Below are 16,825 nucleotides of genomic sequence, written 5' to 3' on the forward strand. Positions count from 1 at the left end.
TCTTTGAAACGTAGTTATGCAAGCATCTTCTCCGTTCATGGTTAACAATGTACTGCTTATGACCTCCGTGGTAATAATTAAACAATATGAATGTAACTAACTAACTAACTAACCATCACGCCGTTTCCCCGCAGGGGTAGGCGGAGAGGACGGACCGCCAAACACCTTGGTCTTGGCACATACTTCTTGCCTCATTCACATTCATACATGGTCTCATACATACTCTTCTATTATTCTGACTCTTGATATGGACCGACTCGAGCATCTGATTCACTTGATCGTGCCATGTCTTCCTTGGGGCTTCCCCGACTTCTGCTACCACCCATTTGAATTATGGATGATGAAACAGTTCTGCATTGGAAATTAAAGATCCGATTGGGCATACTTTTGGATCACGAGACATGACAGCATTTTTTGCGTTCTTCTATACTCTACGGGTAAATAAAATGGGATTGCTTTATTAACACAAAATCAAAAATGCTCAAATATTGGTTGACATAACTCCAAACTATTGACCAAATAATTGTTTTTAAATTATCACGAAAACTGATATTTAAATGAAGATCTAAGCTATAAATGGCATAGAAATCTATATTAAACACTGCTACCCCAACAAATTTATTTACCCATCCATCCCTATGTTTTTATTTCTAATTAAAATACCTTACAGTGAAAATCTGAATGTTTCCCGGCCACCTTAGAGAGCTGACTGAATTAAGTTGTTCAATATAAGTAGACATTGGATTATATGCACTAACAGTGACAAAATATGCATATCAAAAAAAATATGCACCTGAAAAACCAGGAATTATCTTTTGCAACAGATTTCTCAAAAATATTTCAATCTTCTATTTTTATTTACAACATTACAACGTTCCTACTAAATCGGTACTATCAACATACAAGAATATAAATTAATTTTAATTTGAACAGCTTATACACGGTGTCCGGAAACTCGTAGTACAAGCGGGAAACTGGAGAATCTACACCACATGGGGAACCCAAAAAAACATAAAGTTTTTTGATTTGAGCATTTTCACAAAAAAAAAAAAAACCAAAAAAAAATATTTTTCGGCTATTTTAGGGTTAAAGTTTTTTCTGGTGTTTAGGGTTGAACAACAGATGTTTTAACCCTGCAGAGCAGAAATATTTTATGATTACACCGGGTTAAATGAAGGGTGATTTCAAAATAATGCTTCAAATCCGAGTTTCTTCATTTGTTTTACTTTCAAATAGTTTTAATTAGTTGGGTACTTTGATCTTCAGTAATATTTTATAAGAATTTGATTAAAAAAAAAAAAAAAAAAAAAACTTCAAACTCGATTTACTCGATAACGAAAGCTCAAATCAAAAAAAAATATACTTCAAAATCGACTCCAAATGTGATGTAGATTCACCAGTTTCCCGCTTGTACTACGAGTTTCCGGACACCCTGTATTTTGAATAATTTAGTACCTAAAATAGGCATTAATGATGGAAAAAGTTTAAATAATATGTACTAATTAGCAAAAAAGACTTCAATATGCACTAATGACCAAAAAGACTCAAATGCATATGAAAATGCCTGTAATCCAATATATAATTGTAAGGTATTTAGAGGAAAATGCATTTTTTGGGGTAGCGGATAAGCATTTCTTATTTTTGTACAGATTAGATCGTCGATTTCATAAGAATTTAGTCAGTAGTATGGAGGACTGTTAAACAGAGGCGGTCCCTGCCTTAGTGCATTTGTGCACTGCACTGCCAAACATCGATATACGTTAGAAATGTAAATTCGTATATCCACTCACCAAGAATTCACGCCAGATCATTATAATCTTCTTACCAATCAAAGTTTGTACTAGACTCCCGCGCATGCGAAAAACAGTGTAATATATCAACCCGTGCATTTTCGGCTTTGCCCGAGACATGCCATGTACCTTCTATAGGCACTGTCTCTAGAGGTCGGAACCGTGAAATGAACGAGACAGGTAGAGACCCATAACGGCTGTTGATGTGTTAGAGCAGTGGAGATAGAAGCTGGTCTGTGCATTATCGGCGCATGCGCCGAAACATCCTGATATATATCAAAAACCTTAAACATGCGTAAAACGTTTGGAATGCATTAGTTAGGATTGACAGATTTCGAACTAATTAACAATGTTATAATATTCTAGCGTTACCGGCGCGATCTACATATCTGCAAACTTGACAGTATTCATTATTGGCGATTGACGCGACAGTTTTAACGGTTTTTACGAGTTTTGCTCTGCTAAAAGCTTTTTAAAAATGAGTGCTAATGAAAACATTGCGGTTAACATTGATTTTATCAAAAGTAACCGAAGTTCATTTAATCCCAACAAACTAGAGATGATTTCGCGAATGCTGACGGAGCAATATCAATTTTACAATTATTTTACAAGAGTAACTTGGTGGAGTGTTTTAGTGAAATAGTGAAACTGTTAAAAATAATTTGTACTATTCCGATGACAACTATCGAGTGCGAAAGGTGTTTTTCTACGTTGAAACGTGTAAAAACATTTCTGAGGAATACTATGTCCCAAGATCGTCTCAATGCTTTATCAATGATGAGCATCGAAAAAAGTTTGATCTTGTCTATACCAGACTTTAATAATCTTGTAATTGAAGAATTTTCTCAAATGAAAGAGCGACGAATAGATTTTCTCTACAAATGAATTATTTGTACTGGGTATGTAGTTCCCTTTAAATCACTTTATTTTCCTATTTTACATGTTACCATTATTTGTGAAATGCACTGCTGGCAAATTCTGTCACGAGCCGCCTCTGCTGTTAAAGGCTGCGTATCATTCAGAAAGAGAGACAACATAATTGAGTTTTATCTGAAAAAGAAAATCTTTGAAATACTGTTTGATTCTAGGGTACAAATCAATATGTTATGCAATATTACACCCTGATTTTCACAAATCCTTAAAATGGAAAAATTTCGCACATTTAATAAGCAGTTGTTATTCACACTAGGGTAAGGCAGAGATGTTTGAAGGTAAGCCTTTGGTATGCGATCGGCATTTTCAGAGTTTAGTAGAACACATAACACAGAATTATTAACATGACAACATTGATGCTCGGAGTAAAAAGATTGTTTTTTTTTTCATTCCACTCACGGAGTCCACACTATCCTTATCTAAATCATCCCTTCTCTTCACCGAACCTCCCATCAGACGAGTTATCTATAAGTCACAATCACAGAGGGAAATAAAAACAAACATTTATAAAAATTATTACAGAGTATTAAAAGAGCTGATACATGTCCTTTGGTCTTCTATAAAATGTTCCACTGTAAAAAAGTCTTACAGCCACATTCAGTGGATTTAAAAAAAAAATGTTCGAGAAATACACATTACAAATTTTTATGAGATATTTGATATTTTACACGATATATTTTTTTTCAGTAATAAAAAAAGTGAATGTTGAATTTTTTGGAAATGTTCCAATATTTTCTAAGCTAATCACTTAGTTTTGGTAGGTACATTACATAAAATTAACCATTATGATCATGTAAATTTATCACAGGAAGAAAACAGTATATTTAAGTTTAATACATTAACACCTAGAGCAATAAATTTAATTGACGTGGATAAATAGCATAAAAGATGAACATAAAATCTAAATGTTTCGCATCATGTAGTTAAATATTCATATTCATTTTAAGAATAAAACAAAAACACTTAAAAAATAAATTCAAGTGCTCGTAAAATTGTGGTTTTTAAAAGCCATTTTCGAAAAAATACGTATTTGCAGGGTGATGCCTTAGTTTAAAGAAACTATTCAATAGAAGTAAATAGAAGAGAAGTATATAATAATACTCACCACGAGAAATTCGTTTTTGTCGACACGCTGGTTTCCATCTGTATCGAACATGTTGAAGGCGATTCGAAATCCAGACTGCGGCTCTGAAAAAAAAAGTTCAAAAGAATTCAATTATCAACTAAAATTTTTGAAAAAAAAACATTAGATCTCAAATTACAACACCATCGGTATTAGTTTAATGTCTACAAAGTCGGGGCCATGTGTGAAGTCATTGTATGGTCCAGAAAAAGTTGCAGTAATTAAAACATAAATATGGACTATGGCAAGTATTCCCAACCTTTTATTGTACAAGTTTTCTTGTGGATCGACTTCTAACAAGAACCTTAGAACAATTTTTGCAGTCACTTTTTTTAGGCGCCTCAAAACTTTGACCGCTAAGCCGCTTCACAGTTAAGCACGAATCTAGCAAAACAATTTGTATTACGACCAGTATATAATTTTTTTTTATCCATTATTGCAAATTTAAATTATAGAAAAAAATTGCCAAAATTTGCTATGCGATCAACTGTTTGGGAACTCTTGGACTATATGGCATTGAATTTTTTTAACCATGAACCTCTTATTACACTGCAAAACTAGTATAGAAATTAACAACAAAATATCACCCCAGACAACAGATGCTACTATGGTCAATGAAGCTTTGCATATTGAGACTCCTCTTGATACAGGCTAAAGTAAGAGTGCTAGGCCCTCACGAAGAATAACGGAAGTCTATTGAGAAGAATATTCTAAAAGCCATGCCGAAAATGATGTCTGGTGGACAAGGCAAAACCTCGAGCCATGCCAACTGACTTTCGAACAGTTAATAATATAATTCATTGAACTGGAATACTCCGCTTGGCATAAGGCATGTGGCAAGGATGTAAGATTGCTGGCTACCGAAGAGATTACTTTATATTAGCATTATAAGCCTTCAGGAAGAACTTAATTAAATGTTATAATAACAGTTTTTTGGGAATAAAATCATTTTTTATATTTTCCAATATATAGGCCAGCGATGGGAAATGTGATGCTAGTAATTCAGGAAAAGGTATGATTCCAACTTAACAGAAATAAGATAGCACAGAATTTGAGGAGTTTACTTACTTGTCAAAATGGAGAGCAGGAAAAGGTATTCGGTGTAGGAAATGATTCCTGAAACAATAAAAAAATATATGAAGAAATTAATTAAAAAAAATCTTAATTTTATGTGGGTTTTTACTTACATATAATAGAATAAATTTAATTTTAATTTTAAGTAACAACCTATATTCTCCATTAAACGGCGCTAAAATAGTCCCAGAGAGAGGTCATACATAAATCATTGATGATCGTTCTCTTCCTTCTCACGTGTCTCATATGAAAACGAAAGAGACAGAAGATACTAGAACAATAACGTCTCATATAACCTCTCCCTATGAGTACAATACGGGTTGTATCAGTAGGTACTCGAAGGATTTTAACCAGTGATTCTGAGCATACTTGGAGTAAAAAAAATGTAGATGTTGTTTTGCTGTCTGATATTTTTTTCAATTAACATACCTGCCTAGTCACGTGATACCCACTCTGTCTCGTTCCAGCAGCAATGCACAGACAAGACAGAGTAGATATCATGTGATCCGTTGCGACGTGTGGCAGTGTGATCAGTGGCGAAGAGTGATAAAAAAATATTTTGTTTTTGTTTTTAATTGAAAAAAAATATCATCGACCACAAAATTACATAATCATTTTGAACGCCAAATATCATCAGAAAAATCTTTCGGGTACATGCCAATACTCTCTATGTACAGGGTACCCAAGCGCTAACTTCGGGAGGTGATTCTACATGATGATAGAAGTAAAAAAGTTAAGTTTTTTTTTCGAAATTCCACTATCTTTTCCAATACAAAAATATTTTTCTACAGAAGAATTCAACTTTTACCTGAAAACTATCTTAAAACGTCGGAAATTTCGAAAAAACTTGTCTTTTTTACTTGCTGAAAATATGAAAATATAATTACTTGAATACAATTAAAGTCAATAGCTATTCGTTACAACGCACATATAAAAATGAATTTAAAAGCGTTTGATAATTATTTTAAACAATTATATTGATTAGATACTCTTTATTTCTATATGTAAACAGTTAGGCTCATTGTTGTCAATTGGGACGTGTAAAAAATAAAAAAAAAACAATAAGCAATATAGATGATCAAATAAATTTGAAAAGAAAGCAACCTTTATCACGCATGTTCCTGAACATCTGCGAGGAGCCCTGGTTCAACGACGGAGTGGAATCGCGAAGTTTCTCGATCTCCTTCAAGGTGAGTGCCTTCCTTTTGAGACGAGCTGAAAATAAGTGAAAAAAAATTACAAAAAAAATCAAGTATTTGTGCTGCCATTCTTTTTCTCACTATCATACCCTCTGCCATCTCATGGGAAATGCGTTAAGGCGAAGCTTAGTGCCAAATCACTAATTTGATTAATATTTATAACGAATTGGTGTACATTATGAATACCAAAAAATATGCTTAAGATAAATTGAAGGTTTTACTATCGCTTCGCTTGAGTAGAATACAAATAAAAAAATAAATTATTCAATAAAAAAATATAAATGTAAACTACTAAAAAAAAAACATTTTTTCAATAGAAATGTATGAACGCATAAAGGAAACAACTTTAAAAAATACAGTATTATAGTTAAGATTATCTGTGACAGTTTCACTTGATTAACTTTTTTGCTTTCTTATAAAATTATTTACAAAATAAATAAAAACCAGTTTTGTGCTTGAAATCGAACGTTTCTAGACTCCGTTTGTCAAGCGATTTTAATGCCTATTACCTACAATATAAGGTATACAAAGAGTATACACATTTTTAGCTTCCTCTTAACGAAAATGTAGAAAATCCATTTCACAACGCCTGAGCTCACCGCTCGAGAGTTTTAGCTTTAACTTTAGAAATAAGTTTTTTGCTTTAGAGTTACAACATGGGATTTAGTAAAAAAAACAATTTAAAAAAATGTCCACCTCTTGAATATTCTATCAAACACACCCCTTAACCTGATGCTTATAATACTATTTGACAAGATCGTGTTTGGTTAACCCCTCGGATGTTTTTGTACACAGAACACAGTCAGCAGAGTAAAGTATTCTTGTGTACTTTTAACCTAATGCTTATAATACTATTTATCAAGATTGTGTTTGGTGAACCCCTCGTGTTTTTTGTACACAGAACACAGACACCAGAGTAGAGTATTCTTGTGTAGGTACTTTTTTAGTCTAATTTCGATAAAATCTCAAAAGATCCCAGGGTAATATTTTTAAATAGGTAGGCATATTTAATATGAACTTTTTTCATTGGAAAATTGAGCATAGTAGAAGATACATTCGATAAGTTTCGGTAAATTAATCAATCAAGATCATAGAGGAGTCGTAAAACCAGTAGATCAAATTACGAAGTAGATCCAGGCAGAGTTTGTAGAATCAGAGGAATTTAAAAATAATATGTTTGTACCCAAAACCTTGAAATCTGAGCAGTAAAATTAACGATGGTAATTAAACATTGTTTCCAGTTAAATTAACAGTACGCACTTGTTTAGATAATAAAATGTATTGCGCAAATAACAAATTACGAAAAGCTATGATGTTAACCAATAGGAATTTATCAAATTAAAGTGGGTACCAGGATACAAAAGAGCTTGAAAGGATTGATCGAAACAAATTGAAAAATGGTGTTTGAAAAATTCCGCGTCAGACACGACCAAATACAAATTAATCAAAGAAGTTCAAAGACTAAAAACAAACGGAGCATTTTAACTGCACGAGAGTATGCGGACTACGTAACACTTTTAACCCGACGGCCGTCTGTCTGTTTCTGCGTCCAATTGTCAGACTGGTCATGGTCAATGCAATGCGAAACAAGTATGCGACCAGAATTTGTAAGTCGTTTTTGCGAAAGGGAAACGCTTTTCCTCGAAGTGTTATCTACAGAAGTGTGAGTATTACCAACGGTAAAGTCGTGCTTAAAAGTTCTTAGTTGAAAGAAAGTCACAAGACACAAGTTATAAATTGTTATTTTTTATTTAAAGAAAATCAAATTTGATAAAGTTATATATTAGTAAGTTCAGCAAGTATTTTAGTGTTTATTATCGTGACAGCTGTTTCGGCGATCAATGTCATTATCAAATGGTGGTTATGCTACATTGAGCGACTTATTTACACGGGTGACATGATTCGAGACTTTCACGGCCAAAAGTATCAGAGTAATTTATTTTTGGAGTATTGTGACGTGTTACGCTACCTCCTTATTTAGCCAACATTTCGGACAGCGTTACAATGTCCATCACTAGGGCAGATGTATAAAATAATTATTTTAATTTATTTATTTATTATCAAAAACACAACAAACATATTATTCAAGGTAACATTAGATATATAAGAACAGTAATGTAAAAAATATATAAAGGCACAGTAATAAAGAGTCCATAATAGTATGTATATTTATGTTGGACATAACCTGCCTTACTAGGCGAACATGTGTTGAGGCAGAATATTGAGCAAAATTAATTAATACACTGTCCAGGGTTTACCAATAAATATGACACATGAGTTCCCATAAAACCATTTATTTACTAGTAGGTACCTACCACACAAATCATCGTCTAACGTACAATAATTTGATACGAAACTCGCCAGACTTGGGTGAGTTCACTGGTTATTGCACGACCTTTATTGAATATCCATTGTTTAGTGACGATTTTAAATTGATTCAAAAAACGTATTTGTGTTGTTTCTTCGGTTTGGTTATTGTATATTTTATTGTAAACGTTAGGAGCAGTTGGGACTATTGTGCAGTATTCACAATAACAACAACAACCCCAGGCGATTATTTCATATTCGATGATTCATTGGTAGAGAGCATAATATGCAATATTCATGTATTTTAAATAGAGTGTTTTTTCTTAATTTTTGGTAATAAATATGTTTCCAAAGTTTTTTTGTGATAAGAAGGCAATGAAAGTTCCATTTAAGACGTCTAATAATATTTATTTATACAATTTTATTCACCCATACCCTGTTAATATTTTCGCCAAAAACCGATCAATAGGGTCGGGCACTTAACGTTAAAATTATTGTTTTCCTTCTTTTTTGTAGGAGGTAAGTGGTAAGAAATATAATTGTGACTTGAATTACACAGATTGCTCGTTTCCCTGTTGATATTGAAGATTTAGCAATTTATACTTGTATATTTCAATTTGGAAGGCGGGTACGGGTACCGCCGCCCGGGAACCATTTATTGGATAACCAACACTTCTGCCACAGATCACCCCAAATGGTTCGCTACAATTTTTTTTAATAATCAATTGACTTATTCTAAGTGTGCTTTGTAAAATTATAGTTGTAGTAACTATACGTGGAAAAATGAAAGGAAAACAGCGAGGAGATTAGAAAAAAACATTGGGAGCAAATGTTTTGCGTCGTGGAAATGATGTAAGAAATGGAATACGAGGAAAATAAACAGGAGAGAAAGACACGCAGCAACTGGTCTCAATCTTTTCGTTAAATCCATGAAACGCGGAACACGCAACAATATCATTTTAGTATTTTACGATATTTTCCTTTTTGCCGGCGGATTTTAGACACCGTGAGGGGTCATTGCCCTGCTTCCAAACAAACCCAACCTTGCCCAACCTTGGCTAACAATATTTTGCATTCTTTATTGAGAAATTCTAATGTTTCTACAGTTAGAAATACGACTACCAATCACTGAACAGAAAATCTCAAGAAGTGCGATATACCGATTTGAAAGAACACCGATACCCCAATAGGGCTTTCAACTCTTAGGAAAAAAATTGTGATATTTGAAAATGTGTGATCAATTTCCCCAGAAGGGAAACTTGAACTTACCCCAGGCACACGAAACACTTTCAAATAGGTTCGAATCCTACCGGCTGCGCCAATGTTAGTTAGTGTTTTATATAAGAGGTAAGTAACCTAAAAACAATTTTGTTAGTTTATTCTCTGTAATTTAATGATTGATAGTACATGTATATTTAAGTAACTAGTAGGTATGGAAAACTATTGTCTAGCTTGAACGATGATCTGGTGTAGAAATAGGCAGAGTGCGATCGCGCTACTCTTAGTAAAAATATCATTTATAACCTAACCTCACACTACGTAAATCAACTTAGCGTCTTTCTAATCCGATATCAAATAATCAATTTCATTGGCCTATCTGGAGCATAGGAGTCGAACATCCTGTGTAATTTTTCAGTATCAGTTTTCTTTCAAATCGGTATAATACTATGTGTGTATTATATACTTTACTTATTTGAGTAAGTACAAACAGGAATTCCCCAGTGAGATGAGCGGCGGAGGATTCTATTGTAATGTACCATTTTATGAATTTATAAATACACGGATACCTAGATCACACCTATTGGAATTATCTGTTCAGTGTAAAAATGACTACCAGCTTATTTTTTGTGCACAAATTGGCAAACGTCTTTCTCTATAAAAAGGGTGAGCGAGATGCTCGGATTAACTCCAGCAGACAATTATTCTGAACACGGCGATAAAAAATCAAATAAATTCATGTTATATATAATTATAATATATACACCCCTGGCCTTTTAGTTGCGTAAACAAAGCGGTGATTTATCCGAGTTTTTCGAATAAAAAGACACTTAAGTTAAATTCAGTTATGCGACTATACGTAAAGAAGGCACGTAGTGTGTTGCAAAGTTTTAAATTTATTTAAAAATGTCAGAATAATATTGTGAATGGCCTTGGCAATGCATGCCACACACAGTGCGTAGTGTTTTATGTATGTTATCAAGTGATGTGATGGATCCACCGCACAGTGCTAAATTCAAACAATCTATCTCAAATTTAAAAAAAAGAAGAATTTAACAGTTAAATTTTTTTTGACGGTTTAAACAAAGTATATTTTAATCTCTTTGTAACGATATTTATTTATTTAGGAAAGGAAATGCTAAAATATTTTAATGTCTCGTAATAGTAGTTTAGCTAAATATTTGTAATGTAGGTATTATTCGAAATAGGGCAATATATAAAAAGGGTAAGTAAATAATTATACACGGTGTTCAGAAACTCGTAGCACAAGCGAAAAACTGGTGAACTGGCCTGCAAAAAAATTCGGTTACCAGGCAAAAGCTGGGAGGGGAATGGATGGGTTTTTTCCGGGAAAATTATTATTATTTGTTAAATAATATTTTACACTAATTTTCCTTAATAGCAAAGAGGCACTAACCTAACCCAACCCGAATCTAAACGATGACTTATTGTATTATTTACAAGCTCACTCACTTGCACAAAAGATTAAATCTTTACCCTGTCTGTAAAAATGAGGACTACATTAACGATAAGTTCGCCGAACTTTACTCCAAACCAAACCGACCATAGCCCAGAGCAATGCCGGGTACACGACGGCTAGACTTTAGTTAAGGATGAAAGTTAATAATTACTAGTTGTAACGTAATTTAAAAAAAATACATATTGTTCTGTTAGATGCGTAGAATGATTCAGTGTGCGCCGCTTTGATTATGTCAAGGGGTTCAATGGCCGATGGTTGGTGGTACCGATAAAGTTGGCGAAAATCGTTCGTTGACGGACAGTAATTCAAATCTCCGAATTGGCATTCTGTTCTGTCCGCACAATGAGCGAATTGAAACACCGACCATGTGAGTACACCAGCAGTGCAGTACGGTAATATTATAATCCCATGAAAAATCACGGGATATTATAAATGATAGTTTGACCTTAGCTAAAAAGCGCAGAAAAACCGCTTGAAAAATCACGAAATCTGACTTTAATTGTCAAAATTAACCCTTATAAATTTAAGCAAAATAAATACATGTTTCAAACATATGTATGTACAATTAAAATAATTTTCTGGTTAAAAAAATATTATATTATAGGTAGGTAGGTACTTTATTGCTTGTCTAAATTCTTGAATCCTTGACACAATCAGTTCCAATTTAATAAGTTAATTATATCACGAGCGGTATTCATATTAAAAAAATTGGTTACTTCCACATAAATATTTTAAATAAACATAAGAGAATATTTTATAAATAAATATTATATTAGTTGTTATTTTATTCCTGTATAAGTATCTACGAGTAATCAACGAATCAATTAATTACTATACACTGCAAGCCGCTGAATACAGTTGGCAGACAAATAGTCCAGTCAGTGGGGAGTTTTACCTTGCAAAAGGTTAGGTAGTAGCGATTTTGATATATGTTGTCAAGATTGGGACTCTAAGGAAAAAAAAAAGTTTTCGACCTTGGGAGGGTCGAGCTCGACCCGCCATCTTGGATTGAAGGTGCCAAAATTTGTTTTTTTCAAAATAATTGTGAAGTGGTCGTTTTTACAACCAAATTGTTCAGGGCAAACTAAAAGACAACTAAATTACCTACATTTTTTGTGGACGGTATTTTTTTGTATGTCTAATAGGTAACGAGTTACAGTGGCGGAAATGTGAATATTTTTCTAAAAAATGATGAAATTCCCAACTTTGTAATTTTTTCGGGTTATTCATTACATATAATTATACCTAATAATTTTGTAAACTCATTTCCACACCACCATGAGGTATAGAACATGGCGCATTTTTTTACTGTGGTATCTCCAGTAGGTCTACCCCACAGATATACCAGCTATGGTAGATTTCGAAATTATGTTACATTACTATGAATTATGTTACTATAAATTATGTTACTTAATAACAGTCTTCGTCACCAATGTCATCATCTAACTCATTGCCTGTGATACTGAGATTCTGGGCTTTCATTGACAACATCTCTTCTTCTTCGTCCTCGACATCGATGTGAACCTCTAGCGAATTTCAGCATGTTTGACCATTACAGCACCCACATACAATAGAACACTTCAATCCAGCTTTCGTGCAGCTACATGCAACGCCGCTTCCTTTTTTACAATTGCATGAAATAAATTTTAATAAAGTCTCGGGTGCTGGTTTCTTTGTCATTCTTACTGGAACAAGCCCGTTGGTGTCACGTTTCCAGCCCCAGTTTCTGGATTTTTTTGGATTCCATACCATTTTTGGACTTGATGGTACGTTCTAAATGCATGGTACCGTGCAGCGTCGTTCGTTGGTGGCAAAGAGGCAAGATTGAATTTGCTTTTTGTTGTCGACTTTGCGAAACGTTTGTAGCGGACTTCTTCCAAGGTTTCCTTATCCATGTCACCCCCGTACAAAGCAACAAGAAAGCGTGTTCTTGCAACTGCTATGTCTTCTGGTGTTGCATCATGTTGTTTGAAGATTCCTATCATGGCATTGAGTCTTGTGTAGTTTTTTACAAGCGAACGAAATTTTGTTTTTCCTTGGTTGAAGAAGGACGATGTTGTATCGCAGCCGCTAAATGCCATGAAGAAACAGAATATTCTCAGCCGCCTCTTTGTATTTCACACTATTCGCGGAACACAGTCTTTCAAAAGTTTTGCCTCTCCCGGGTTTGCGAAGATATATACTACTTTTGGGTGGTGCTAATGCTGTCAGCAGAACTAAGAGATCAACGTCTTCGCCAATAATGAAAACAGCGTCATATGATGAACACAAGGAAATCGCAGTATTGACAATCAACTCATCAGCATCTTCTTCAGCCTGCTTAACTGTAAAATCATCCTGTATAAATTGCTTTGTAAGCATCGAAATCAGACGGACTTTGTTATTTTCAGTGGCTAAAAATCGTTCTTGTGAAACTTGAACTGGCATTGTTTCATCGAAAAGAACATCTGCAGACATGAGCATCCAGGCAACGTCCTGTAACCAGGACTCAATCAGTGTTGCCAAGTAGACTAGGATCCCACTATAACAAATCAACGTCATCGAGTACACGGATGATGCTATATAAGTATATTGTAACGTAGAAATACGTTAAAATGATATTGTGTAATATGTTCGTACAAAATTTATCAAGAAAACTGAACTTTTAGAATTTTTTGTCAAAATTTTCTTCTTTCAACCGCTGTAACTCGTTACCTATTAGACTTACAAAAAAAAAACTTTCCACAAAAAATGTAGGTAATTTAGTTGTCTTTAAGTTTGCCTTCAACAATTTGGTTGTAAAATCAACCACTTCATAATTATTTTGAAAAAACCAAATTTTGGCACCTTCAATCCAAGATGGCGGATCGAGCTCGACCCCCCCAAGGTCGAAAACTTTTTTTTTTCTTTAGAGTCCCAATCTTAACAACATATGTGAAAATCGCTACTACCTAACCTTTTGCAAGGTGGAGCCCTTTTTTATCCCCCACTGACTGGACTAAAAAGCTCAGCTAATAAGAAACAAAATTAAAAAAAAACTAAACTCCAGTCCAGAGTCTAGGCCAAGCTGGCTTAGACTTGTGGCCAGACATAATAATACGTTTGACAGTCGCATGTCACGGATGTAAATAAACGTCACACATGCGCTTCTGAAGTTGATTACTTGGCAAAGAAAAATACTAATATTACTCTATTTCCGTATTACTTCATACTTTGAACACATTACCTTTATACTTTGTATCTAAAATAATAAAAACTATTCTGGAAGCCAGAACATTAAGCCCGTCTCTGTGCAAAACAAATAACTATTACGAGAACGAGTATTTTCTGTAAACAGCAACCTCAGAATCTAAGAAATGAAAGCGAAAAATGTGAAAAAGCAAAGAGTTTCTCGGTGAATGAATAATAATTCATTTATTTCATTAAGGGTTGTTTGAACCATTCATCAAATTTTCATCAATTAATTTGAACAATTCATCAAATTTCACCGTTCATTTTCGGGTTCTGTGAGAGTCCTGTTCAAGTTCTGTTTTTACATCATTATAGGCTAGTTGATTGACAGAACTGAAATAATCACAGACTTGAAAAAATCTTTCACGGAACTTGGAAATTAACTTTGAAATTTGAAGAATTGTTCAAATTCTCCGAAACAACACATCCTTAAACTATGTATTTATTATTTAACTAGGTGTACCCGCCACGCGTTGCTGTGGATCAGTCTGTCTGTGCAGATAGAGAAATAATAGCGCGTGTTCCTTTTATGTCCAACGGATGGCGCTGTTTAAAAAAAAAACATGCTTTTAACTGTCACAGATGACATCTATATAATATATTCGAATGCAACACTGGGTCAAAATTTCAAAGCAATCGGTGAAGAATTTTAGATTTATGATTTTGTACAAACGAACATTTACATTTTTATTTATATAGATTTATTGTATGAACGCTAAATCTTCCATTTACATACAGTACAAGATTTATTGACTGAGCATAGACCTGTTTTAACTCGGTCATTTCGTATTTGGTCTGTCATCTGTGTAAATTTGTTTGTTACGTTCCGGTTCCAATTCAAGATGGTGGCCGTGTTGGATTCTAACTTTTATTCTGCTGGAATTCGCATGGTCATGGTTCCTTCTACGAGCTGTCAAATCGGAATAGTCAATATTATGATATTATATATATACCCACTCAACCACTGACCGGTCAGTGGTTGAGTGGGCATAGCGCTTGGGTCTCACCCGAGCGTCGCGTGTTCGATTCCTCGGCTGGCTAAGTCCTCCATCACAACACAAGCAACATTTTCGGCTTTCTGTGGTGGTAGTAGGAGATTTTCAAACATTGTTGGGTTATTCGTAACCCGGGAATGTTTGTCTTTCTTTATAAAAAATATATATATATATATATATAAAAAAATAAAAATATATAATAAGCAGTAATTGTTGATTGGAGTACTAGTGGTTATTGAATTATTTGGCGTGTAGGAAATATGCTGACGTAGATCAGTGGTCTCAGAGCACCTGGTCGGACATCAGAAGGCGCGGGTTCAATTCCCGCAGGCGGAATTTCTTTTTACTCAGGAGATATTTTCAATTTGTATGTATATTTCAAGAGACTAATTATTACTTATAATAATTTGTCAATATTATGATACCTACCCGGCTGGCCTTAAGAAAGTTTGAAAAAAAAATTGTCATTGAGATGATGACATTTCTTTGGACAAATTAAATAATTACTTATATGAAATAAAAAAAAAATGTTACGTAAAATATTTATGCTTTATAATAAGGAAAATTCGTAGGTATTTAAGTACCTACACAAATCTTATGATTTCAATGGAAATTTTGATTATGATTTATTAAACACCTGAAAATTAGAAACAAAAATTTTGGCCGCGAGGTCGGCTGTTCACAGAACTACCTACTGATTAATTATTCTTAGCATTTGGGAAGATACTATGTGTACTTACATTTTGAAAGTTATTTAAAGAATAATTAAATATATCTACTGACTTCTACACATCTGTTCTGCCGCGTGGTATCTTGAACAAGTCGTGATGGCGACTACAGCTACTACAGCTATCTTGAACAAGTCGTGATGGCGACTACAGCTACTACGAAAGGCTCGAAAAGTAGTCAACATAAATTTATATAACTTTGTGCAAAATTTGCAATTGTGAAAATATCAAGGAAGCTAGAAATGCTTCTTATAATCCAATGAAGCATATAAGCATATGAAACACAAAAAGGGAAAAATGTATTGTCGCTCGGTTCGGAAATACTAAAACAGAAACTTAAAATACAGACACTTGCGTTATTTGTAAAAAGCACACCAATGATAACAAATTTAAGTTCATTAGAGAAATCATCGACCAATCAACCGGCGTTAAATAGTACTGATAGTTAAGGTAAATAGAGTTTTAAAAATGACAAAATTCGTGAAATCATTAAACTTTGGTCATGCATTCATCTTGAAAGTAGAAATGGAGATCTGCAGAGTTCGCCCAAAAGAAAGCGATGAACCCTTGCTGTTTTCATGTTTCTTTACTAAAACCTGTCTTATCTCGCCAAAAATTGATACTATCTATATCAAGGCTGCCCAACCCCAGGCCCGCGGGCCACATTGTGGCCCGTGAACGAATTATAAGTAGCCCGCGTGAACCATTTTCAAAATACTCGCCAATTTGAAAATTACTTGGATCGAAAAATATTTTAGTATCATTGCA

General features: G+C 33.9%; 1 protein-coding gene across 3 annotated transcripts in view; it reads right to left on the reverse strand.

The window, feature by feature from the left end:
- The window catches only part of MICU3 (Mitochondrial calcium uptake 3), a 223,592-nt gene that overhangs the window by 17,007 nt on the left and 189,760 nt on the right, over window positions 1-16,825 (reverse strand). For 2 of the 3 annotated variants that reach the window (XM_089640226.1, XM_089640228.1), the window contains 4 exons: window positions 6,025-6,135; window positions 4,915-4,962; window positions 3,829-3,911; window positions 3,123-3,188 (listed from right to left, as the gene is read on the reverse strand). In XM_089640226.1, the coding sequence (XP_089496352.1) occupies window positions 3,123-3,188; window positions 3,829-3,911; window positions 4,915-4,962; window positions 6,025-6,135 (308 nt within the window). The remainder of the gene's footprint in view (window positions 1-3,122; window positions 3,189-3,828; window positions 3,912-4,914; window positions 4,963-6,024; window positions 6,136-16,825) is intronic. The other variant, XM_089640227.1, reaches the window with a different exon arrangement.

Source organism: Hesperophylax consimilis, chromosome 15, assembly GCF_061612785.1.
Source record: "Hesperophylax consimilis isolate HC1 chromosome 15, BYU_Hcon_1.0, whole genome shotgun sequence".
Taxonomy (NCBI): domain Eukaryota; kingdom Metazoa; phylum Arthropoda; class Insecta; order Trichoptera; family Limnephilidae; genus Hesperophylax; species Hesperophylax consimilis.